We start from the raw sequence: 27,371 nt of genomic DNA on the forward strand, positions 1-27,371 counted from the left end.
GAGGGGGAAAATGAGGTCCGTTAACCATAAGATGAAGGGAGACTGGACATGCACCGATTGGGGTTATCTTAACTTCAGATGGCGAAGCAGATGTAGGCGCTGCAAGATTGGAAAAGGGAAAGGCAAATCACCTCTCTAGTCAAGGACAAGCCTAGGGGAAGCAGCTTGGATTCTACTATAGTCATGAAAGGCCAGCAGAGGGGATATCAAAGTCAGAATATTAAAAAATTACGAAAAACAAAAATAAACAAAATTTTGGGAAGCTTTTTGAGCAATCTCTTGGGTCAAGATTTTCCATTCTCCCCTCCAAAATATGGGTTGATTCGGGCGTGTCAGGCTTTGCATCATCTAATGGGTTGTCAGGCTTGGAGAAAGACCTTTTCCTCCCTCCAAATATGACTTTTTGGTTAGATTATGATTACTAAAGGTAGAATCGTGTTGCATTTCAGCCTACGCACCATAGATCTCTAGGGAGGTGTGTATGTGGCAACGAATTAGTCTTATCACCGACGTATTACCCTCGTTTTTTGGTACAGGTGTTTCTTCATTTATTAGGCGGTGACGGCTCTTTTTGGTTGATTTAATATTTAGCTTTCTTTGGGTAGTCACCTGAACCCGTATCAACTGCTTTTTTGAGATTTGGTTGTGGGCCCAAAGATACGAAGTTATGGGCGGTTTATTTCATTATATGACACAATGGTAATGAAGATGAGTCTAAATGGTCTCTTGGTCTTCTTTAGAGAAGGTAATCTTTATCTTGTTTTTGGAATATGGCTGCTGCTCCTTCTCCTTCGCAACCTCGAACTTTCAAGAGACTAAGGAGAGAATTTCCGGACTGTTCTGAGTGGCTCCATGATCGCCGGTGGGTCCGTAGCTTAAAGTACAATCTGGCAAAAGCCTCGGCGGTAGTTCCCACCACCCCTGAGCAAGTTAAAAGTATTATTAAAAGGCAATGGAAGCAGTTTCAGGAGGACTGTTGGATGATTTCCAAAGAATTCTTTCCGGTGACAGGTACTTATAATTTGAAGGAAATATGTATTCCGGTCTACAAACTTCCTTTCTTCCGAGACTGTTTGGAGTTCACAAATAACCAGAGACGGTTACAGTGGGAGGCGAAGCAAACACTTTGCATTCAAAAGATATCCAAACAGATTAAAATCCGGAAGTCTCAGATAGAAGAGGTTCCCTATCTGCAGTTCGCCTCAGACTATTTCTCTGAAGACATGGAATTAGAACTAGATATTGGGGTTCTATTGGTGGAGCTACGTGACTGTGCGTGACAGTCTCGTGTTAGAATTAGTTTGGATGATTTTATTTTAATATAGGCGGGGCCTGGATAGATGGTTTTTTGGGGTTGTTCAGGATTCTGGAAACTAGTTTAGGAATGGTTGGAGATATAAAAAGAGGGTAAGGAAGTAGAAGGGGTTTTTTAGGGTAGTAGTTTCTGAATGGATTGTTTAGGGAACTTTAATTGGTTTTTTGGAAAAAGAAGTGGAAAAAAGAAGACCTGAATTGTGGTTGAATCTTGAATAGATGTCCGGGTGCTGCTTTGTTTATCCTTTGGATTAGTGCCAGCATGTCGGTCCAGTACACCTTAGTATTTTGTACTGCAGAATGGGACTACTGGTCCCGATTGCTATCTTAATATTAATGAAATATGTCAATTTTCAAAAAGAAAAAAGAAAAAGGAAGGAGTGCTATGATTGAGAGTGTAGGACACAAAGTGGACAATAGGATGTGTAGAAGCACACCGGTGCACCCCTTTGTGAAGTGTTATAGGGAAGTCAAGGTCAAACACAACATGAGGGCCAGTAGAAGGAACATGAATATCCAGTAAAGATGAAAGAGAAATACCAAGAGGAGCTTCTTGCATAAAGGAAAGAGGAAGCAATGTGAGAGAGGGACAATCATGCGGTCAAAGACAAAAATAAGCAACTAGTTCCTGGGGTGAAGGAGTAAGAGGTGCATGGGCAAGAGATTGCGTTGGGACAATAGGTCAGGAAATGGGAAAAGGCACATGTAGGGCACCCACATGCACTAGAAAATCATAGGCAGGAAAAAAGTAACGAGTGTACTCCTGAAAAATAACATCCATAGTGGTATAAAAAGACGTGAGAGGATCAAAGTACAGATTGTAGTCTACCCAATAAAGACACAACAGACACATCAAGTTTGTCTCTATTAGGACGGATATCCTAAACAAAACACAATCATCCAAATAGGCAGGGTTTAATCTGAAAAATAATTACCATGGGCACACAGAATCTGAAAAGGATATGACACTATAAGATATGGGAGGGAGTGCGGTTAATTAGATATCATGTAGTACGAAGATCCATAGACCAAATAGATTTTGAGATGTGCACACATAATAGAGACAGAGTAACACCTATAACGTGCCTATTCTTGCTCTCAACCACCCAATTCTGTTGTGGGTTTATGGGCAGTAAACGATAGCCAATCCCCTGCTTCTGGAAGAGTTGAGCAAAGGTACGAGAGGTGTACTCGCCATCGTTACTACATCAGAGGGCCTTGATAAGGCCCCCATACTGAGTATGGATCATGGCGTAGATCATCTGAAAAATGGACAATATTTCATCCATAGATTTCATTATATACAGCCATGTCGCGCGAATCGATAAAGTCACAAAGGAAAAAAACCATCAACGAAGATGATTGGAGATGATCCACATATACCAGAGTGAATCAAATCAAAAGAAGACCTACAACAATGAACGCGAGAATGATAAACAGTGGGAACATGTTCAACAACTCACAAAAGTATCAAAATGAAATTTAACGTTTTATTTAAGGATTTAAAAAGAGGAATCATTGTACATAGATATTGAAATCCTACAAATGCCCCAGTATGGCATGCTACTGGAAAAATAGTTTCATGACGGGCTACAATATGAAAGAAAAACAGGAAATAGACACTGGAGGCTCTGCAGTATAATCGATAATTGCAACAGCAGGTCACTATGAATCAATAACAAAATAGTAAAAGCCTCCTCTCTCAACACCTCTATCAACTAATCCTCGTTGTAGTAAGCTCCTGAAAGACACATTGAGATGGGTAAAACATCACACAACAATTTAACTATTTTGCAATACCACTAATAGAAAGAAGGATAGAGAAGAGATGAGGAAAACACAAAACTCTAGAAAGTGAAAAAAGAACAGGATATGAGAATGGTTCCAACACCCTCATAGGAGTGGAGGAACATTAGCCAAACGAACCTGAGTAGGTGAGAAAGGTGGAAAACACAAAAAAAGAACTACCAGACTCACCAGTCATATCATTGGTCGTGCCAGAGTCAATTAGCTAGCTAGAGGAAGGATGGAAGGAAAAGGAGGCAAATGCGGATGTAAAATGAATAAGTAGGATCTCAGCCTCTGTGGTAGATGAAGGTATGCATGGAGCCATAGTATGATGAGCCTGAGCATGCAAAGCAACACGGATAGCATCCAACTCAGCTCTAGAGATGAGAGGGTCAACAACAACAGTGTGGATAGAGGGGTAGGAAGGAGCAGAGGGATTTGTTGAAGGACATCCCGAGGTATCAGCAGGATAGCCATGTAGCTTGTAACAGTAATCACACTCATATCCTGACCCACCACAGTACATACATCTAAATGAGGATCGCCCGTGACTGCGAGAACGATCACCCCGAGGGCCTCTACCGTCGCCACAACTGACTACCATGACCACCAACAGGGAAAGGGCCAGTACAATTGCAGTATGCTCTGGATGTGTCTCAGGAATCAATGGAAGGCTAATTATAATATAGTGATGCTCTTCCTCGGAAAAATGACATATACAATGCTGGGAGGAGGAAGACACCATGTGGATAGAATCAACGCCCGCGTATGCTCGTACTGAACATGTAGGCAACCAAGAAAGGTGTATATCTGATGCCTCTTTGCACACTGGGCTAGATTAGCCGCAATGTCTACTGGAAATTCCAATAGGGGATGATAATGACTAAGCTCCTCCCACATACATTATAGAGAGTCATAATACTCTCCTATACTATGATCTTCCTGCTTAAATGCAGCAATGGCTCGCATGAGCTGATAAATGCGGTGATCATGCTAACTAGGTGAATAAAACAACCATTTTGTTCAATAACATCGAGGCCGAGTTGTACAAAATATGAACCTGAGCTAGGGACGACTCCATAGAGTTGAAGAGCCATCCAAAAATGATATTGTCAGCATCCCATTTCATTCCATCAAGGGCGCCGGCCTTCGGCCTTCGACCTTGGAGTAGCCCTAGCAAGGAGCTCCATCTTCATATGACCATGAACATACAAAGTAATTGCCTAGGCCCACTGCAGACAATTAGATGATAATAGTTTGACGCCCATAATGGTCGTGGGGTTATTCTCCGAGGCTAGAGACTTACAGGAGTCAAGAGGGTTAGGCTATTACAAGTGCAGTAAATGTGATTACTCACTCTTTGCTCAGTACACAAGCTCGTGTATGGTACCAGTTTAAGTTTAAGCTGACAATTTTATGATTATTGGAAGTGCTATTGTTAAAACTTGGATGAAGATGATTTGAAAAGATTATAAATCGCTTAGATGACAGAATTACAAGCGCATTAAATGTGATTACTCACTCTTTTCTCAGTACACAAGCTCATGTATGGTTCCAGTTTTATGTTTAAGTTGACAATTTTATAATTATTGAAAGTACCATTGCTAAAACTCAGACGGAGAGTTCGATATGAAAATTTTGGATTAGCTTAATTACTTCCCAGGTGTCGAGATTAAAATAATTAAGGAATGGATTTAACCCAAAGAAAGTATACATTTGAACTTCTCAACAAGTTCAAGATGATGAATTGTAAACTAGTCAGTAATCCTGCGGTATTCAACAACAAATACGAGTGGTAAAGTGTGAAGTTCATTGATCCGGTTAAAAACTACAACATCATTGGCACATTACATAACGTAACCTTCACCACAACAGATATCACTTATGCAATATATCAGGTCTTTCAACATCTTCATGACCCCAACTATGAAAACTTTCAAGCAGCCAAGAGGATTCTTTGAAATATTTTTCTTCCTAGTAATCAGCATAGATTCTTCGATATGTTCGGGCACAAATGATTATGGACTACATTATGGCACACAAAATGGGTAGATATTCATGTAGAATGGTATACTGATGTAGGCTAGTCTAGTCACTCCGATAAACGCCAATTTCTAACTAGTTTTTCTGTGCTTGTGAATGGCTGCACTGTATCATTGAGCACTTGAATGCACCAAACAGGATTTATGTGAATACGACATCTCCTACATGAACTGCATTTGAAGTTGCATATATGACCTCTTTTGTGCAACTATCGAAGTGCAATCAAGATGTCCCAAAGTCTCATTCATCGTGCTAGAACCAAATACATCGAGATTGACTACTACTTTGTTCAAGAGTTAGTTGGCAGCAGTGGAGTGCTTCCTTTAAATGTATATAGTCAAGATCCGCTTGGCGATGCATTCACAAAAAGGGGCAACTCAGACCAACATCATAACCTGATTAGCAAGCTGAGAAAGTTCAAAGGAACATTTCAGCTTGAGGAATGTTAAAAAATACCACAAAGGAGTATTTTAGATATTTTACGAAGTATTGTATATAAGTCATCGTATGTCTTATTTCGAAATTAATGAGTCACTGCCCACGTGTGATGGTATCGGATGGTATCTCTCGTCTTTTCTCCTTCACAGTATCATTTTATCTAATTTTACTTACCACACACTTTGGACCTATAGTCCTATACTAACGTATCACATTACCAGCTCAAGTTCTTGGACTTCTAGCAACCTTAAACAATCAAAGGGGCAGTAAAGAATACACCACTGACCACACCTCTCTCAATCAACTTTCTAGGCTTTGTGTGAAACAGAAAAAACTACTATGCGACCTGTGTGCCTGCCTGCAAATACAAGAAAACAAGGCCATAGTCGCCTATTGGGACAATTAGTTTTTTTAATATAGAACGGTGAATGCTTTATTAAGAGAAGGCATAACCCAACGACTGAGATGGTTTAAAGGCACAATCCAATGACAAAGAGAACAGAAAAAGAAGAAAAGATGCAGGGTAGAAGTAACAAAAAACAAAAAAAATCCACAAAAGATTATTTGCCACGAAACTATACACTCTCAAGCTGGTAAGTTGTATGAAAAAGGGGCCTGCTCTCAGCTAACCCCTGACACTAGCATTAGCCGATCTCCATACATATTGAATCTCGGTATCAAGTCCTTCCAAAGAATCCCTAATATCCTCTATGGCATCCACGAAGCTCCATGGGTAGTTAATCTCGTTTCTCACCCATTTGTCCACATTGAGGGAGTCTCTTTCAATGATCATGTTGAATCAGCTCCTAAGAAGCGTATTGAATCCCACTAAGAAGCATCATATCCTCTGCCTTGGTAGCATCGCTATTACCAATTGGGCTCAAAAAAGCCCAAATTACCTCGTTGTTTGCATTTCTCAACAGCTCCCCAATGCATGTCAGACCAAGATTACCAATACTTGAACCATTGAAGTACAGTCTTAACCGACAAGGTTGAGGGGTTCATTGGGCTCGGGGCGCTCCGAGTGAATGTTGCTTAGCCTAATCACCTCCCACAACCTATGCAAAGATGTTACCGAAACTCCACTGAACATAGAGAGGACTGATGCCCACCGAACAATTACCGAGAAATTTTTTCTGTAAACTTCGCATGCCTCTGAAAGTATCTTTAGAGAACTCTCATGTTTCTTTCCTTCCATACTGGAAAGAAAGTGGCAGCCAGGAATAGGGTTTATAAAGTCTTACATCTAGAGGGCCAAGGAGCAAAACTCCATGATTCAATATGATCAGTAAGAACCCAACAAAATTTGGCAAAGGACGGAGTTTCAAAGCAGGTTTTAGAGCTTTTTGATTTTCTTCCACCCTAATTGAATATGGTGGGGTTGTATCTGTCTGTTGTGTCTTCTGTGTATGTCTTTGTATTGTAAGGGGGACCTTCTCAGTCTTCTTTTAATGAAATCCGTTACCATTCAAAAAAAAAAAAAGGAAGAACCCAACAAAGTCTAAAGAGACACAGACAAATTACCACAACTCATGAGTAAAGTGGCAATGAAGAAGACGGTGGTCAACGGACTCGACGTCTGAAAGACAATGGCAACCATAATATTTTGTGTATTACGAAGGTGATCCACGGTGAGGATCTTATGAAAACAAGTGGGCAAAATAGATTGCATTAATTCTCGAAGGGGTTTTAATTTCCCAAACTAGCCATGCTAGTGATGAATTATGACTCAGGACCAAGTGTTTATAGAAAGATTTGACTGACAACATGCCCATTGAGATCCATTGCCAAACTCTTATGTCTTTTTCCTCCCGTTTTATTTAGATTGAGTTAATTCTTCATTGAGAGGATGTAACTTCTCTCATTTCTTGCTCAAAGAAATTCCTCTTGAATCTGAAATTCCAATCTACCATATCATTAACCCTGCAAAAAGATTCAACCACCAAAATATCAATGCGAGATGCTGCCTTAAATAATGTTGTCCTACATTAATGTTCCATTCCCACACAAGTTATCTAACCAAAATCTAATCATTTCCCCATCTCCTATCATTAAATGAGACTCTAGAATTTCATAATAGAGTGTCAGGTTATTTAATTCCTTATTGTTCCATATAAAAATGATTACTGCGACCCTTAATTAGTTGCATCCAAACTGACCAAATGATAGTTTCTATTTTCTTCTTTATTGTTCCATAAAAATTTCTTTGAAGTTGGTCAATTCTATTAACGAAGGAAGTTGGACAACAGAGGTCGACGTAAAATAGAGTGTCAGGCCAGCCAAGACTTCCTTGAGTAAGGTAATTCTCCCCCTAAAGACAACACTCCTTTTTTCTAAGAGAACAGTCGCCTTTCCACACATTCAATCACTGGTTCTCAATTCCTCTGTGGTCTTCCTATACATGACGGAAGGCCTACGTATGTATTAGGGACAGAACCCATCTTGCAACCTAATATTTTAGCCTGATACTCTAGCTTTGAAATTCCAAGTCCGAGTAACTCACCCACCCCGCCACCCCCCCCCCCCCCCCCCCCCCCCCCCCCCCCCCCCCCCTCCCAAAAAAAAAAAAAAAAAAACCACCAATTTGGTGAAGTTTACACTTTGACCAGGTATTGCTTCATTGCATCTGATCACTACCTTAAGATTTATTTTTTTTAACTTGTACAGGCTAAATAATATTGTATTATCTGCATATCATCACAATTAGCACTGCTAAAAATGTATGTGTTCGACAGTCTAGTCGGATCAGATGTAGCATAATTATGTTCTTATATTAAATTATTAATGCCAAAATGTTTAGTAGATAATATATGTGTCTGTGAGATGGACATGTACACCTTAAAGACTAGAAGAATCGCAACCTTCCCAAAGAACTCAGATGAACGTCTAATACAAAGAGAAAAATGCAACACTAGCAACATAAACTCTAAAAGCACGAAGAACTTCCAGTCCATTCAGAATCTTGAAAACACCAAGTTAGAGAAGCATAAAAAAAAAAGCATGGAATCAACCCACCTAAATATATTCCCAAAGCAGCTAATTGAACACTAGTTTCAAGAAGGAAACAGCAATATAAATTTGCGAAGCCAAAGAAAAGAACTAGCCCACCAAATATTATAAGCAAAGAACTAGCCCACCAAATATTATAATCTTAAAGCAGTTAATTAAACAATAGTTTCAAGAAAAAAAAAATAACACCAATCTAAAACAAAAGATCTTTCAAGGGAAAAATTACTTTTTATACCCTTCATCAAGTAATTCACAAAAATGCCCATATGGGTATTCTTGGCGTGTTTTCTCCAAGGTGGGATATTGAAATTCGGGAAAAAAACCCAGAAATTGTCATAATTTCTGCTCAATTTAAAGGCATTTGTTCCTAACTCTTCCCCAATACAAAGAGAATGAATGAAATGGGAGACCATTAAGAGAGAAATGAAAGAAAATCTGACCTGGGTCTGACAATCTACTAGCTTAGCTTCTGTTTTATAAAGCTTATTAGCAGTCTCTTCAAATGAGGGTTTGAGAGGGAGAGATTTCTCAACCCAAACCCCATTAACGAAAGAGATACAGGGCCCACCACTCTGAGATGCGTCAGTGAAGATGAGAGTAACGAGCTGAGAAGAGAGGGTGCTGAGTTCTTCGTTGCTTTCTGATCTTAAAAAGGAAAGCAACTGTTCTAGGGTTTTTCCCTTCGACCCTGCAGAGATCAGACTCAAGACTATATGGATCGATGATGGAGAAAACACGAGATTGGTCCCTTCTTTCAGCAGGATGTGCTTTGCGATTCTCAGTGAAAAATCTGTTTGGTTGCCGATTGATTTTCTTAGATCCATTGCCGGAAATTTTCAGAGGGTTTAGAATCAAAACTTAATTTAGATTTCTGCTTTATGTCACTCTGTTTTTTGGAAGGAAAATAATGGAGTGGGAAAGGAATTCGATGCGAACGTGACCGACTAAGAAGAAAATAGGCCGTGACAATGAGGATTGGTTTTGAGTATAATTTCGAAAGTGCCCTTTTTTGTATGAGCCAGGTAACTTTGTGCTTTGCCATGGGGCAGTGGGTCTAGCTGAGAATCAGCCCACGTCTCATGTCTAGTGCCGGGACCGGTCTTTCACCAATGTGTTCCATTGGTAGAGCTGAATATCTAGAAGGCTACAAGTAGTTACCTTGTAGATTAGTAGTATAACTAGAGGAGACAGACATTTGATTTACCTAGAATTTACCTTGTAGGATAGTGATAATTAGGGGCCATTTGGATACGCGGATTTAGAATCTTGGATTTCTTCAAAATTGTAGATTGGAGACAAGAGAAAAAGCAGACCATCCATCGTTTTCTGATTTCCCGCCCTTCTTTCCTTTAGCAAGAGAGTAGGAAATCATCCCATGTTTCCAGGTTTTAAAAATCTCAGGATGGGGGAGAGAGATTTCTTAAACCTGGATTTCTTACTTAAAATCCAAGATTCTAAAGAGAAGCGAAACAGACGGTCTCCTTCTTCTCTTATCTCCTAATTTCTTACTTAAAATCCAATTTTGAAGAAATCCAAGATTCTAAAATCTGCATATCCAAACAGCCCCTAAGGGATTTTAGAATCTTGGATTTCTTAAAAATTGTAGATGGGAGACAAGAGCCGGCCGTCGTTTTCTGATTTCTCACCCTTCTTTCCGACAACAAGAGAGCATGAGATCGTCCCATGATTCCAGGTTTTAGAAATCTCGGGATGGGGGAGAGATTTCTAAAACCTGAATTTCTCAGTTAAAATCCAAGAAAAGCTCTCAGGACAACATACATCAGCTTGACCATGAACCCTCTTTTACACTATTTTCAAACTAAAACCTCGTTTTAATTAGATATCTTGCAGTTTAAGTGAGAAATCCAGGTTTTAGAAATCTCTCCCTCATCCTGAGATTTCTAAAAACTGGAATCATGGGACGATCTCCTGCTCTCTGGCTTGACGGAAAGAAGGGCGTCAAATTTGAAAACGATAGACGGCCTCCTTCTTCTGTCATCTTCCATCCAGGATTTTTAAAAAATCCAGGATTCTAAAATCCGCGTATCCAAACACCCTTTGGTGTTTGTTCCCAACCTCGTAGTGGGAGGGGGTGTCATTACCAATATAGAAAAAGAAGAGGGAGAGAGAAGAAAGAGAGAGCGTCGTTCTCCAAGTCAAATTCTACGAGTTTGGTAACCGAACACTACTTATCAATATTCTACAAGGTAAATCAAATGTTTCTCTCCTCCCTATAGATTACTTATACCACTAATTATCAAGGTAACTACCTGAGCCAAACAAATCCACATCATCAAAATCCTATTGAAAAGATACGAGATTTGAACTGGGGAGGAGCCACCTTCTCCCATTTGTATTGATAGAGAGCACGTGTGTCTCCCTTCATCTATTTTTCTTTTCTTCATCTTCATTTTTAAAATTGGAGAAAAAGGCTCTAGCCTCTCAAATTTTACACTATTTACGACCCATAATATTCATAGGTGTAAAACTTTATGTAATTCAAAATTAACGCGGAACTTACCTCAAGCCGCTTACCTCAAGCCAATTAGAAACAAGATCAAGAATCCTCCAAGCGAGCTGCTGTTAGATCAAAATATCAAGTATAGGCAAACCCAAAAAAAAAAAAAATGTAGTATGGTATGTCCAATACTGCTTTCTAAGGCTCTTTATCGAATAAAAACTCCCAACTACTGTGCACTAACTAACCCCACATACAACGTAAGAAAATACACAGCATCTCCTGCCTCGAGAAAACGCAAAGTCCGTGCGTCTCCTTCGTCGAGAAAGCAAAACTCCGTTCCCTACTCTGGTTTTTTCCTTTTTCTGGTATGTCTCTGCAATTTTTTTTTTGTTTATTTTTTATTTGTGTATGTTTATCTAAGTTTTTCTGTTTTATTAGGTTTTGTGTGCTTTTATTTAGGGTTTCTCCTTTGAAAGACTCAGGGCTTTCTGTGTTATTTGGTTTTGTGTGGTTTTATTTAGGGTTTTCCCCTTTGCAAGACTTAGGGTTTCATGGAAGAAGAAAAGGAGCATTGGGTTTTCTTCGATCCTAGGGTTTTCTCCATCTTCGCATTTCTCAGGTATATATTCCTGCATTTTCGTCTGATTGTAGATAATGGATTTTAGGTTTTACCTGCAAACCAAAAAGGGCATTAGTCCCTCCGTTTTGCTTATGGGATAATGGATTAGCCCCTGCATTTTGCTTATATGAGATAATGGATTTTCGGTTTTACAGATTGATAGATTCTTGAGAATGTTAGTTTTTCTATTTTGGAATAGAAATGAAACTTAAATCTGGTTCTCTCTGTCTCTCTCATGTATTTTGCATTGCATTCATGACAATATGTGTTCCCTATTCTTCACTCTTGATACTGTTCGCGTTTGAGCTTCTGATATTTTTGCCGAATTGAAAGTGTGAGCTGCAAATATTGGAAGGACCTGTTTGTTTTCGATTTTAAGTGCCCATTGTGAGTTAAAAACTAATTGTTGGACTCCAATCCCTCTGCTCCTCCAATTTCTATGTATGCCTCATCTCGTCTCTTCTTACTAGCCACCACTAAAAATTTGTTAGACTTTGTTTTTTGATTTCCTGGTTCGTGCAATCATGTAATTTTACCAAAGGTGGCCATTTCCTCCATTTACGTTCTTGCTTTGGGAAAGGTCCATGCTTTTATCTCTTCGAAACTCATAATTTTTGCTTGTTCATAGCTCTTCAGTTTAAGCATTTTTGCAAGCTTTGTTTGTATGATTCATGATGGCCTTTATTTCTTCAGTTCATGTTTCAAAACATGCTTAGAAATTGCTGGTTTTCTGGATGTACATTTCCCTGATTACATTTTGGTTATGCTTAATGTGCAACTACATATAGATGGCAGCAATCTATTCCCTAGAAAATGGGTTTGCTTCGGAAGGCACCGGCATTTACAAACTTCTCTTATGTAGGGCAGCCTCATCCCAATGATGTAGCTGTCTTATGTCTATTGCCGGGACCGGTCTTTGACCAATGTGTTCCATTGGTAGAGCTGCATATCTAGAAGGCTACAACTAGTTACCTTGTAGATTAGTAGTATAACTAAAGGAGACAGACATTTGATTTACCTAGAATTTACCTTGTAGGATAGTGATAATTAGGGGCCATTTGGATACGCGGGTTTAGAATCTTGGATTTCTTCAAAATTGTAGATTGGAGACAAGAGAAGAAGCAGACCATCCGTCGTTTTCTGATTTCTCGCCCTTCTTTCCGTTAGCAAAGAGAGTAGGAAATCATCCCATGTTTCTAGGTTTTAAAAATTTCAGGATGGGGGAGAGAGATTTCTCACTTAAAATCCAAGATTCTAAAGAGAAGCGAAACAGACGGTCTCCTTCTTCTCTTATCTCCTAATTTCTTACTTAAAATCCAATTTTGAAGAAATCCAAGTTTCTAAAATCTGCTTATCCAAACGGCCCCTAAGGGATTTTAGAATCTTGGATTTCTTAAAGATTGCAGATGGGAGACAAGAGGCAGCCGTCGTTTTCTGATTTCTCGCCCTTCTTTCCGACAACAAGAGAGCATGAGATCGTCCCATGATTTCAGGTTTTAGAAATCTCGGGATGGGGGAGAGATTTCTAAAACCTGGATTTTTCACTTAAAATCCAAGAAACGCTCTCAGGACAGCATACATCAGCTTGACCATGAACCCCCTTTTACACTATTTTCAAACTAAAACCTCGTTTTAATGAGAAATCTTGCACTTTAAGTGAGAAATCCAGGTTTTAGAAATCTCTCCCTCATCCTGCGATTTCTAAAACCTGGAATCATGGGATGATCTCCTGCTCTTTGGCTTGACGGAAAGAAGGGCGTCAAATCTGGAAACGACAGACGGTCTCCTTCTTCTGTCATCTTCCATCAAGGATTTTTAAAAAAAATCCAGGATTCTAAAATCCGCGTATCCAAACACCCTTTGGTGTTTGTTCCCAACCTGGTAGTGGGAGGGGGTGTCATTACCAATATAGAAAAAGAAGAGCGAAAGAGAAGAAAGAGAGAGCATCGTTCTCCAAGTCAAATTCTACGAGTTTGGTAACCGAACACTACTTATCAATATTCTACAAGGTAAATCAAATGTTTCTCTCCTCCTTATAGATTACTTATACCACTAATTGTCAAGGTAACTACCTGCAGCCAAACAAATCCACATCATCAAAATCCTATTGAAAAGATACGAGATTTGAACTGGGGAGGAGCCACCTTCTCCTATTTGTATTGATAGAGAGCACGTGTGTCTCCCTTCATCTGTTTTCTTTTCTTCATCTTCATTTTTAAAATTGGAGAAAAAGGCTCTAGCCTCTCAAATTTTACACTATTCACGACCCATAATAGTCACAGGTGTAAAACTTTATGTAATTCAAAATTAACGAGGAACTTACCTCTGGCCATGGCAATTAGAAACAAGATCAAGAATCCTCCAAGCTTTGCGATCCACGAACACGAACCACTGTTCACAAACAAGAGAAGAGAGATCTTCTAATCTTGAGAAGACCTTAGGGCTTGATGATGGAATCGCAGGCACATATTTTCCTCTCAGATTAGGTACCCTCTTTATGATGGACTTTTGCTATAACGTATGTGTATTATTCCCATCAAATGCAACACATATTTATAGAATGCAGATCAAAAGAGTTTGTGTCACTACAACAAAAGAGATCTATAGTGGCAGTTTTGTAGAGGCGGTCTAAGAAACCGTGGCTTAAGAAAGGCAAGATCGCGTGGAAACTCCTTAAAAGTTTTGCGTTACCTTTTACGGGCAATTTTTTCCGCCGCTAAATCATATTAAAGAGACGTTATTTGGATTGTGTATGAGGGTAAACTTTTAATACAATTTGATCGAGTTTAATCATAACAATCAACAAAGTCTGTGTAATCCAAACCATTCGATCTGATAGATTAATGGATATGAAAATTAATGTTTTAATTTTTCTCCGCTCAACTCTGAACAATGATACATGGATCACAAGGCAATTTGAGAGGACAAGATGAGCTCACCCTAATGGATGGTCTAAATTAATCAAAGGTGGAACTCACTACCATGCACTTTTCCCAACCGAAATCTTTCTTGCATGCATGTATCATGGTTTTAAATTTTGACCGAAATCACATATACCCAAAATGGTATTTTATTTCGTCCGAAATTTCAGAATTTCGGTTGAAATTTCAAAATTTCACCTAAAAAACTGTTTTTTAATAAATTAAATATTTTAAGAAATTTCAGTTTGGTAATTTCTTGTATGGAATAAAATAGTATTTACCTTGTTTCGCCGGATTTTGGCCGAAATTTCAATTTCGGTGGGGTCCGAAACTGGTACCGAAACCGAAATTAAAAACCATGGCATGTATTACAATATGTATATGCCATACCTATCAAAAAAAAAAAAAACATATGTATATGCCATCCACCTTGTTCAATCTGGACCAAATCATGATGGCCCGGTTATGATTGCAGGAATTTTATGAAAAATGAAAGGAAACACTTATCCAATTTTTCCTTGTTTTCCATTGTCTGATTTTGTATGAAAAAAATAACTTGAACCCATTCAAGTTTTAGTGAAAAACAAACTTTCAATTTATGATGGTATTCTTCTAAATAAGCCGTAACCGTATCATTTTCCTCTATTTTCCTGAAAGGAAAGAATTCCTGCGATCCAAACACAGCCTATATTCAAACAATCCTAACGGTCCCTTTTTAGATAATCCATTGGCTGGGTTTGATAGTTAGGATCACTATCAGCTCTATAGTTTTTTTACGGTCTAGATTGACCAAAAGTAACTTTGATCTAACTCTCATTTTGTACCAAACCGACATCTTCACCTATTCTTTTAAATAATTACAAATTAAATAAAGATTACAATAAATAATAATGGGTGGGACCTACCATCCTTCAATGTAAGGCAGTGAAGAAATTATTGAGGAGTGATTGAGATGGTCGTGTTGAGTGTGTAGCTCGTAGTGGATGTATTCTCTTGACTCTCATGTTAAATGGATAGAGAAAGAGATGACCTTTCCTGTCACGGTTGTGGGTCTCACTCTTTAAGAGATGTCACTATTAGTACGCGTTTTTACCTTATTTGTGACCTGAGCTTCTACTTTAGACATTTTGGACGGTCCAGATTTATGAATGGTGAGGTGGCGAAGACAGGGAAGACTTTGGATCAACCTTCCACCTTTCCTTCTCTACATATATCTATGTTTAAGCTTAGAGTGAAACTACAATCGAGCTTTTAGTTTGGAGATAAACTTGTAAAAAATATGAGGGGTTTACATGCGTATAGTAATAAGAATAAAAAGTTGAACCGACCCCACTCCTCCCTAACTCACTAAACGGCCTAAAAAATCAAATTGGAAGGTAAATAAAATAATTATACTCTCTTGATCATACCCAAAATATCTCTTGGATTTTAGATACCGTGGAGACTACTTTGAGTCATGTGGGCCTGTTATCAATGAAGGTAAGAAGAGACGAGTGATTATGATGGTCATGTCGCCATCTTTTCCTACTTACATGTGTGCATAATCCGCACATAAATATTGTCCATGGGTTATCAACCTAGCATTCTGCATTAAGATATTTAACAATCCAATGGATGGCCTGATTTTGAACAATTATGGATTATAAAATTGAATGTACGATCTGAGGGAAAACCCAATTAATTTGGACCCGAGTGGGCTTGTTGAGTCCTCAAAAATCAGGTCGCCAGTTTTGAGCCAAGGGCGCCGAATGGAAGAAATTTTGGGTGTGAATTTATCAGGAAGTACCCATGAAAAAAATTCAAATCATCATATATTTCCTTTTTGGGGTCAATTTGTCTTGCCATAAAATGGGCCTAACTCGTTTATCTCCTTTTGAAAAATGACCAAAGCACAGCTCGTTAAAAAAATGTAAAACCAGGTGGGTTGTCCTCATTATCAAAACATTGTCGTGGAGATATCAGTCCCACCAGTTTTTAATATGCAGTTTATAAGAAGTCTATTGATTTTGGCACTACTGGGTTTTGATATTTGCACTAGGTTACCTTGTCTTTTATTTCATATGTTGCTTCTATAGCAATTTTTTGAAATTGTCATAGCCATTGACAGCTGGTTGAATAGTACAAGACAATGTGAGTTAGTATCATGGACAGCTCAGTAGTTTTTTGACGGTCTAGATTGACCAAAAGTGTCTTTGATCTAATTCTCATTTTGTAATATATATACCTGCATCTTCTTTAAATAAATAGAAAATAAATAAATAATGAGTAGTAATACTGACATCTCATAAAGAGTGACACCTACCATCCTTTAATGTAAGGTGACGGAATTATTGATGAGTGACCTACCATCCTTTAATGTAAGGTGAAGGAATTATTGATGAGTGATTTAGAGTGTGAGGTATTGATGAGTGATTCAGAGTGTGAGGCACGCAGTGGAAGTATTCTCTTGACTCTCATGTTAGACGGATAGAAAAAGAGACGACCTTTCCTGTCACACTTGTAGGTCTCACTTGTAGGTCTCACTCTTTATGAAATTGTCATAGCCATTGACAGCTGGTTGAATAGTACAAGACAATGTGAGTTAGTATCATGGACAGCTCAGTAGTTTTTTGACGGTCTAGATTGACCAAAAGTGTCTTTGATCTAATTCTCATTTTGTAATATATATACCTGCATCTTCTTTAAATAAATAGAAAATAAATAAATAATGAGTAGTAACACTGACATCTCATAAAGAGTGACACCTACCATCCTTTAATGTAAGGTGACGGAATTATTGATGAGTGACCTACCATCCTTTAATGTAAGGTGAAGGAATTATTGATGAGTGATTTAGAGTGTGAGGTATTGATGAGTGATTCAGAGTGTGAGGCACGCAGTGGAAGTATTCTCTTGACTCTCATGTTAGACGGATAGAAAAAGAGACGACCTTTCCTGTCACACTTGTAGGTCTCACTTGTAGGTCTCACTCTTTATGAAATTGTCATAGCCATTGACAGCTGGTTGAATAGTACAAGACAATGTGAGTTAGTATCATGGACAGCTCAGTAGTTTTTTGACGGTCTAGATTGACCAAAAGTGTCTTTGATCTAATTCTCATTTTGTAATATATATACCTGCATCTTCTTTAAATAAATAGAAAATAAATAAATAATGAGTAGTAACACTGACATCTCATAAAGAGTGACACCTACCATCCTTTAATGTAAGGTGACGGAATTATTGATGAGTGACCTACCATCCTTTAATGTAAGGTGAAGGAATTATTGATGAGTGATTTAGAGTGTGAGGTATTGATGAGTGATTCAGAGTGTGAGGCACGCAGTGGAAGTATTCTCTTGACTCTCATGTTAGACGGATAGAAAAAGAGACGACCTTTCCTGTCACACTTGTAGGTCTCACTTGTAGGTCTCACTCTTTATGAAATTGTCATAGCCATTGACAGCTGGTTGAATAGTACAAGACAATGTGAGTTAGTATCATGGACAGCTCAGTAGTTTTTTGACGGTCTAGATTGACCAAAAGTGTCTTTGATCTAATTCTCATTTTGTAATATATATACCTGCATCTTCTTTAAATAAATAGAAAATAAATAAATAATGAGTAGTAACACTGACATCTCATAAAGAGTGACACCTACCATCCTTTAATGTAAGGTGACAGAATTATTGATGAGTGACCTACCATCCTTTAATGTAAGGTGAAGGAATTATTGATGAGTGATTTAGAGTGTGAGGTATTGATGAGTGATTCAGAGTGTGAGGCACGCAGTGGAAGTATTCTCTTGACTCTCATGTTAGACGGATAGAAAAAGAGACGACCTTTCCTGTCACACTTGTAGGTCTCACTTGTAGGTCTCACTCTTTATGAAATTGTCATAGCCATTGACAGCTGGTTGAATAGTACAAGACAATGTGAGTTAGTATCATGGACAGCTCAGTAGTTTTTTGACGGTCTAGATTGACCAAAAGTGTCTTTGATCTAATTCTCATTTTGTAATATATATACCTGCATCTTCTTTAAATAAATAGAAAATAAATAAATAATGAGTAGTAATACTGACATCTCATAAAGAGTGAGACCTACCCTCCTTTAATGTAAGGTGAAGGAATTATTGATGAGTGATTTAGAGTGTGAGGTATTGATGAGTGATTCAGAGTGTGAGGCATGCAGTGGAAGTATTCTCTTGACTCTCATGTTAGACGGATAGAAAAAGAGACGACCTTTCTTGTCACACTTGTAGGTCTCACTCTTTATGAAATTGTCATAGCCATTGACAGCTGGTTGAATAGTACAAGACAATGTGAGTTAGTATCATGGACAGCTCAGTAGTTTTTTGACGGTCTTGATTGACCAAAAGTGTCTTTGATCTAATTCTCATTTTGTAATATATATCAGAAGTACCTAAGAAAAAAAAATCCAATCATCATATATTTCCTTTTTAGGGTCAATTATCAAAACATGATGTGCAAATTTCAGAGCCTATAAAAATTATTGAATGTGCTACAACAAAGTCTGTGTATCATATCACATACTTAAGAGACGTTATTTGGATTGTGTATGAGGGTAAACTTTTAATACAATTTGATCGAGTTTAATCTTAACAATCAACTTTTGGGTCTCGCATAAAGACATGTATGTGTAATCCAAACCATTCGATCTGATAGATTAATGGATATGAAAATTAATGTTTAGATTAATCAAAGGTGGAACTCACCACCATGCACTTTTCCCAACCGAAATCTTTCTTGCATGCATGTATCATGGTTTTAAATTTCCACCGAAATCATATATACCCAAAATGGTATTTTATTTCGTCCGAAATTTCAGAATTTCACCTAAAAAACTGTTTTTTTAATAAATTAAATATTTTAATGAAATTTCGGTCCGGTAATTTCTTGTATGGAATAAAATAGTATTTACCTTGTTTCGCCGGATTTTGGCCGAAATTTCGATTTCGGTGGGCTCCGACACTGGTACCGAAACCGAAATTAAAAACCATGGCATGTATTACAATATGTATATGCCATACCTATCAAAAAAAAACAAACATATGTATATGCCATCCACCTTGTTCAATCTGGACCAAATCATGATGGCCCGGTTAGGATTGCAGGAATTTTATGAAAAATGAAAGGAAACACTTATCCAATTTTTCCTTGTTTTCCATTGTCTGATTTTGTATGAAAAAAATAACTTGAACCCATTCAAGTTTTAGTGAAAAACAAACTTTCAATTTATGATGGTATTCTTCTAAATAAGCCGTAACCATATCATTTTCCTCTATTTTCCTGAAAGGAAAGAATTCCTGCGATCCAAACACAGCCTATATTCAAACAATCCTAACGGTCCCGTTTTAGATAATCCATTGGCTGGGTTTGATAGTTAGGATCAGTATCAGCTCTATAGTTTTTTTACGGTCTAGATTGACCAAAAGTAACTTTGATCTAACTCTCATTTTGTACCATACCGACATCTTCACCTATTCTTTTAAATAATTAAAAATTAAATAAAGATTACACAAAATAATAATGGGTGGGACCTACCATCCTTCAATGTAAGGCAGTGAAGAAATTATTGAGGAGTGATTGAGATGGTCGTGCAGAGTGTGTAGCACGTAGTGGATGTATTCTCTTGACTCTCATGTTAAATGGATAGAGAAAGAGATGACCTTTCCTGTCACACTTGTGGGTCTCACTCTTTAAGAGATGTCATTATTAGTACGCGTTTTTACCTTATTTGTGAGCAGAGCTTCTACTTTAGACATTTGGACAGTCTGGATTTATGAACAGTGAGGTGGCGAAGACTGGGAAGACTTTGGATCCACCTTCCACCTTTCCTTCTCTACATATATATCTATGTTTAAGCTTAGAGTCAAACTACAACCGAGCTTTTAGTTTGGAGATAAACTTGTTAAAAATATGAGGGGTTTACATGCGTATAGTATTGTTGGGGTGTTGTGGTTTGTGAGTGTGTGTTGCTGCTTTTACGGGGGCCAAGCATGTTTGAAGGAAGAGAGAGAAGCTCTCTTGCAATTGAAAAACTCCATCAACGACTATCCAAATAATCCTACTTATTCTGTCTTGGAAGAATGGGTTGGAGAGGATTGCTGTAAATGGTGGCATGTATCATGCTCTAATTCTTCATCTCGCGTGATAGCAATCAACCTTGAATTATTTGCAAGGGATCTTTCGTTTGGAGTGTGGTATCCTAATGCTACTCTGTTTGCCCAATTCAAAGAATTGGAGTTACTAGATTTGAGTAATAAGCAGATCGGTGGATGGGTTATGCCAGAAGGTAATACTCGTTTCCTCCAATTTTATAAAATCCTTCCTCAAATTGCATAAAAACCCTCAATCTCTTCTTTTCTTAGGCAATTCAAAGATATTGATGGATGTTTCGCAAATCAGGTTTTTCTTTTAGTTCAACAAAGACCAAAATATGGATTGACCGTCTATATATTCTTCTGGAATTCTCCAAAAGGAAAAAGAACAAAAACAACAGTGGACAAATGGTAATTTGAAAACAGGGATATCCAACAATCATTACCCATATATTTTTTAGTATTATTATAAAGGGGGAGGAAATATAGTATGTTGGGTGGAATATGCTAAACCAAAGCAGCCAATCCTTGTCAGGCATGCCACATGGCTTCTTGTAAGGCTCCCAATCATGTGGTCCCTTTTTGCCCAAATGGTCCCTTTTCTCTAAGCTCCCAATTGATTGACACATGGTGTGTTCTTGTGCTTTCAAAGCAGTCCCACTTCTTTATGGAACCCTCTAGTTGCCACATGGCTGCTGAAGTGGCAAACTTGTAGCCCCCAAAGCATTTCAACAAGCACTCCTCCAAACCGATTATGCTCTACCATCCTCTCTACCCTATATTGCCTCTCATATTACAACATTGACATTACTTCATTTAATCCCCTCGCCCGAGGCCTATCCATGTCAACACCTTGCCTCCTTGTCAATGGTGTATCGCACCACCACGCTACTTTTGATGATACCTTGTCTTTATCTCCGTGTCCGGGAATTTTTAGATTTGAGAGATTTGAGAGAGCACGACTGAGATGAGGGTGACGGAATACTCTATCGTATTTTGAATAGAGTTAAGGGAGATGATATTTTCAGTACTCCCCCTTGCAGTACGCATGCACCCCCCTTATAACCTGATTTGACATGAACAGTTGGCAACATTAACGCTTTTTGACGTCAGATAATGTTATAAGGGGGGCGCGTGCCTACTGGAGGGGGTGGAAATATCATCGCCTTTTTTGTTTCGTGATTTTTAGTTGGTGATTCCAAGGGAATTTTGTCTCCGCGCATGTATTCCCATTTCCAAGTAGTGGGCTTTTGAATGTGACATAAAGATCTTCAGAAGAGTTTTTTCATACATTGGAACCTTCTATTCGGATCTAGGATGCTCCATTGGATTTTGTAGTTGGTTTGGGTCATGATCTAAAATGAGACCCTGTCAAGATGGCAAGAAAAATATTTCTTGTGAAAAAAAATTCTTAGGAATTTATTATCATCTCAAAGATTTAAATCGAAAAGCAACAATTTTCTTATCAAGACCCCCCCCCCTTTGATAAATACACCCCCTATAACCTGGTACGCCGGCTGTTGCAAGCATAGTTACAAACTCCTCCCCGTAGTTGTGGACACCCAGAGTTGAATCCCTTTTAAGCAATCTGTGGTGTTGAGGGCACCACCACACTATATCTTGGAAGATTGTTATAGATGAGGATTTATGAATAACAACTCGGAATCGATCGGCTGAAAAGAAAGGCTTAAAACGGAACGTTAACTCCAACTCATTAAACAACATTTATTTAATTTTCTTAGTCCACAGATCGCTCAGGGAAATGATCGGCTCTGGTCACTATGGATGCAAAACTGATTTAGTACATGGAAGCTAATGGAGATTCCTTAATTTCTCTTCACACTTGTCATCTCTATGCTAAAAAGAAACCCGGAGTTGATCATGTCAGTAGGGCATAAAGTAACCATTAGGGGAAAAAATTATGGGTGACATTTTTAGCGTTTTTCATAGAAGTGATGTACAAATTTGTGTTAGTATCTAAGGCAAATAAGAAATGTGGAAAATTGATAGTACCTCTTGCCATGATGATCATATTGACATTGCTTTATGATATATGCTACCGTTGAAAATGCTCCTATCTTCGAGTATTGTTGATCGCTATAATGATTTTGCAATATAGCCAAGTCGTGATGCTCAGGTCAATAGAATCTTTGGCCTTACCTCTTCGAGTATTGTTGATCAGTGGAATGATTTTGCAATATAGCACAAGTGGAGGGCCAGGAAGTGATATGTCTTCGTTGATGCGAGGATTTGATAATGACTATTTATCTCGTAAACTATGAAAATATAATAATACAAAGTTAACCTTTTTTTTTAAAAAAAAAAACCTTAAAACGAGGGTTGGTTAAAGATCCTGGTATCATGTCTCTTGGCAAAAGTAACAAATTTTCCTTCCTTCAATTGTCTATTCGGTTTGAGCTAAAACACCATACTTTTGTTGTAAAGTGGGGTCCATTTTTTGGCTATCCATGTCATTCAACTCATGCTCATATGTTGGTAGATCAACGCTATTAAGAAGAATTTTATTCTTGGACAAATTATGCAAAAAGAAAAAAAGAGAAAAAAGAAAAAGAAAAAGGGAATAAAAGGGGAAGAAATGGAACGTGGGTCCATTGGCCCACACATAATCAAAATCTACTATTGAGGCATTTTATGTTAAACTTGGAGGCTTTGAAGCATGCAGGCATTATCGCAGGAACGTTTATTTCGTCAGAATTGCTTTAGTTCTCCAAAAACCCAAGTGTCACTCCAAACGGATACTCCTAACATCTCACAATGTGTCTATCCAAAAGAAAACGAGGCCTGAGAATCACTTTCTTAGCTTTTTTCTTTTAAGTAATATAAAAATCTGATTTTTTTTCCTTCGCATTGAAAGGAATTTGGTTTTTGGGTAATAAATGAAATGTGCTCATATGTTTTTGTCTTCATCATTTTCTTGTAGGTTTATGCAGCTTGAAAAGACTCAAGAATCTTTATCTCAGCGTTAACCAACTTGATGATCGAAGTCTTCCATCATGTCTAGGAAACCTTTCGTCCCTGGAAGATTTAGATTTGTCAGATAATAATCTTAGAAATCGACGTGGCATGTCAACAGGTACGGAGTGGCAATAGTATTTTCTCATCCGAAATGATGATGGTTAAATTATTTTTCTCTTCACTTTCACTAATCTCATAATTTCAATGATAAGATGATGCATATAATACGCTCTTGTTATAGGCCTTAGGAGGGTATGTGGGGATCTTCAGCAGCTGCACCCTTTTTCAATTTTCGAAAGGCAACTGATCACGGCACAAACTTGTTTTGACAATAGAGAAAATATATTAATAAAAAGTTAACCTTTTTTCTTTCTGGAGAAACCTTGGAGAAACCTTAAAACGAGGATTGATTGATCAATAGGCTAGTATCATGTCTCATGGCGAAATCAACAAATTTTCCTTCCTTCAATTTTTAAAATAACACAAATACCCATTAGATCAATTGTCTATTCGGTTTTAGCAAAAACTACATATTTTTGTTGTAAGGTGGGGTCCATTGTTTGGTTATCCAAGCCATTCAACAAATGCTCATATGCTGGTGGATCAATTCCATACAAAAAAGATTTGTTTTTCTTGGACAAATTAGGCAAAAAAAGAAAAGAAAAGGGAATAAAGGGGGTCAAAATCCATTAGGCCAAAACCGAAGATCCTAGGTTCGATAGAGATCTTTCTCCAAGATGACTCTCCACTTTCCCCCACACACGAACACGCTCACGATTAGATTAGGCTAAAGAAGCCCTTGCATGATCATGTACTTCTTGACCCAATGCAACAAACACGTTCAACTCACCCATACATCGGTGCCAATATCATTTCTTCCCCAATGAAGAAATATTACAAAATATGTCCATCTCTTGGCCCCTTTGGACACTAGATGGCCCGTGGGCCCACATCCTAGAGAGAGATTCCCACTCCAATGTCCCCACAGATGTTTGCTAGACTCTTATAGAGAAAATACAAGAGAAGAAACGTACAAGCTAGCCCACTAACTATTTTGGAGACTTACATACACCATTAATAACTTAGGAACTCAAAACACATTGACTAATCAAAGACCTACAGACATAGTCTACTAAAATGGTCATAACTTTAGCAAAATAAAGATCATAAATATCCGTTGGAAAGATAATTCAAAAACCTACAACTTCTTAGTTAACTATTTTTCCTGATTCGTCCATCTAAAGGTCCAAAAACGTGCTTAAAAATGACCAGAATCATTATGACGGGAATTGCAACTGGATCAGGCTCGAATTGGCTTGTCCATGATCTTGGGCTGGAGTTGGCCTTTATTCTTGGTGGATTCAAGTTGGGCTTGGGCAGCCTTGTGTTGGGCTTGAATGCAGGCTGATCTTCTGAATTGCTTAGGGTGGTTCATGTGGGCTTCAAATTTGTCAGCCACGTGGATGTGGGCTGCATCAAATAATGATTTTCTTTTGTGAGTACTTAATGTGGTTCACTCTTTATGATAAGACTAACTAATATCCATTCCATTAAAACTTTATTTTGTGCTCGTGGTTAATCTTCCTTTGACTATATCCAAATGTATACACTTTACATATGATATCAACCACCAAATTTAGTTTCAACATTAAATTTAAAAGTCTCTCGTAATCGTGATCAAACACTAAGGTCCTGTTTGTTTTAGATTTTGAGAATGGATTGTGAGTTCAGAACTGATTACTGACTAAAAATTAAAAGTAATTTTGAGTCCAATAATCAGTTTGGGACTCACAAACGATTCTTAAAATCCAAAACTTGGGGCTTTGATGCATGCAGGCATCATTACAGGGAAGTTGGTGGTCATGTGAGTCACACCGTTGATTGATCTAATCTGTTTATTTCGTCAGCATTGCTTTAGTTCTCCAAAAGCCCAAGTGTCACTCCAAACTAACACTCGTAACATCTCACAATGTGTCTATCCAAAAGAAAACAAGGCCTAAGAATCACTTTTTTAGCTTTTTTCTTTAAAGTAATATAGAAATCTGATTTTTTTCCTTTGCATTGAAAGGAATTTGTTTTTTGGTCATAAATTAAATGTGCTCATATGTTTTTGTCTTCACAATTTTCTTGTAGGTTTATGCAGCTTGAAAAGACTCAAGACTCTAGATCTCAGCAGTAACCAATTTGATGATCGAAGTCTTCCATCATGTCTAGGAAACCTTTCGTCCCTGGAAGAATTAGATTTATCAGATAGTAATCTTAGAAATCCATGTGGCATGTCAACAGGTACGGAGTGGCAATACTATTTTCTCGTCCGAAATGATGATGGTTAAAGTAGTTATTCTCTTCAGTTTCACTAATCTCATAATTTCAATGATAAGATGATGCATATAATACACTCTTGTTATAGGCCTTAGGGTATCTGGGGATCTTCAGCAGCTACACCCGTTTTCAATTTTCGAAAGGCAAACTGATCAAGGCATATAATGACTCTCATATTCGGTTTTAGTAAATAACACAAATACACATTAGATTAATTGTCTATTCGGTTTTAGTAAAAACAACATATTTTTGTTGCAAGATGGGGTCCGTTGTTTGGTTATCCAAGCCATTCAACTCATGCTCATATGCTGGTGGATCAATGCCATACAAAAAAGTTTTGTTTTTCTTGGATAAATAGGTAGAAAAAAGAAACAGAAAAGGGAATAAAAGGGGAAGAAATGGAAATTGGGTCCATTGGCACACACATACTCAAAAACTACTATTGAGGCATTTTCAATTACCCTTGGGGCTTTTGGTGCATGCAGGCATCATCACAAGGTAGAGTTGGTGGTCACGAGAGTCCCACCTTTGGTTGATCTAATCCGTTTATTTCATTAGCATTGCTTTAGATCCCTTAAAACCCACGAGTCACTCCAGACGTACACTCCTAACATCTCATATGTGTATCCAATACAGACACGGCATAAGGATCACTATTTTAAGCATTTTTCATATAAGTAATATAGAAATTTGATTTTTTTCCTTTGCATTGAAACGAATTTGTTTTTTGGGTAATAAATGAAGGGGAGTGATAAATCAACCCCCATATATCTTAAATCCACCCTGTTGAGAAAATCCGCCGGACAAAACAATCCGATCGTGCACAAATTAAATGGAAAAGTAAATAAAATAGCCACAAGATGAACACCAAGATTTTACGTGGTTCGGCCAAGCCTACACCACGGGCAATAAACACAATCTTCTCCAATGAGAAAAACAAAATACAAGGATTACAATGGATTAATCTCAAACCCACAAACCCAAACAACCCGATCGTGCACAAATTAAACGGAAAAGTAAAATAAACAAGCCACAAGATGAACACCAAGATTTTACGTGGTTCGGCCAAGCCTACTCCACGGACAAGAAACATGATCTTCCCCTATGAGAAAAATAAAATACAATGGTTAATTATCAAAACCCAAGATCTTCTCCATTACATTGAGTTTAAATAGGCTAATGAGATCCTTATTCTAACTTTGGAAACTAAAAACAAACAAAGAAAGTAGCAACTCTAATCTAGGTGTAAAGATCTTAAACAATTTTACATTAAAAAATTAAATAGAAAATAAAAGCTGTTTTAGATCTCATTCCTATTGGGTACTAATTAAAAGGAATTTATTGCTATTTAGCTAGACTTAAGAAAGGAATCTGCTA

At 37.9% G+C, this 27,371-nt stretch overlaps 1 protein-coding gene and 1 long non-coding RNA gene across 4 annotated transcripts in view; one reads left to right on the top strand and one right to left on the bottom strand.

Annotated features, from left to right (window-relative positions):
- LOC143876302 (serpin-ZX-like) overlaps positions 1 to 27,371 on the bottom strand; it is a 77,371-nt gene that overhangs the window by 5,151 nt on the left and 44,849 nt on the right. The window contains exon 1 of one of the 2 annotated variants that reach the window (XM_077378045.1): positions 9,033 to 9,525. The exons of the other annotated variant lie outside the window; for it this stretch is intronic. Coding sequence (XP_077234160.1) covers positions 9,033 to 9,416 — 384 coding nt within the window. The 5' untranslated portion in view covers positions 9,417 to 9,525. Of the gene's footprint in view, positions 1 to 9,032; positions 9,526 to 27,371 lie in introns of those variants that run through there. 2 annotated transcript variants of the gene reach the window in all.
- LOC143875841 (uncharacterized) lies at positions 11,255 to 12,563 on the top strand. Of its 2 annotated transcripts, none has more exons than XR_013250209.1 (3): positions 11,255 to 11,418; positions 11,575 to 11,672; positions 12,366 to 12,557. It is a non-coding gene; the product is annotated as an uncharacterized LOC143875841 (long non-coding RNA). The 2 variants fall into 2 exon arrangements; XR_013250210.1 differs by having other exon boundaries at positions 11,256 to 11,418; positions 12,461 to 12,563.

The sequence above is a fragment of the Tasmannia lanceolata genome, unplaced genomic scaffold, assembly GCF_043159265.1.
Source record: "Tasmannia lanceolata isolate RefF3 unplaced genomic scaffold, GAP_Taslan_0.1 ptg000004l, whole genome shotgun sequence".
Classification (NCBI taxonomy): domain Eukaryota; kingdom Viridiplantae; phylum Streptophyta; class Magnoliopsida; order Canellales; family Winteraceae; genus Tasmannia; species Tasmannia lanceolata.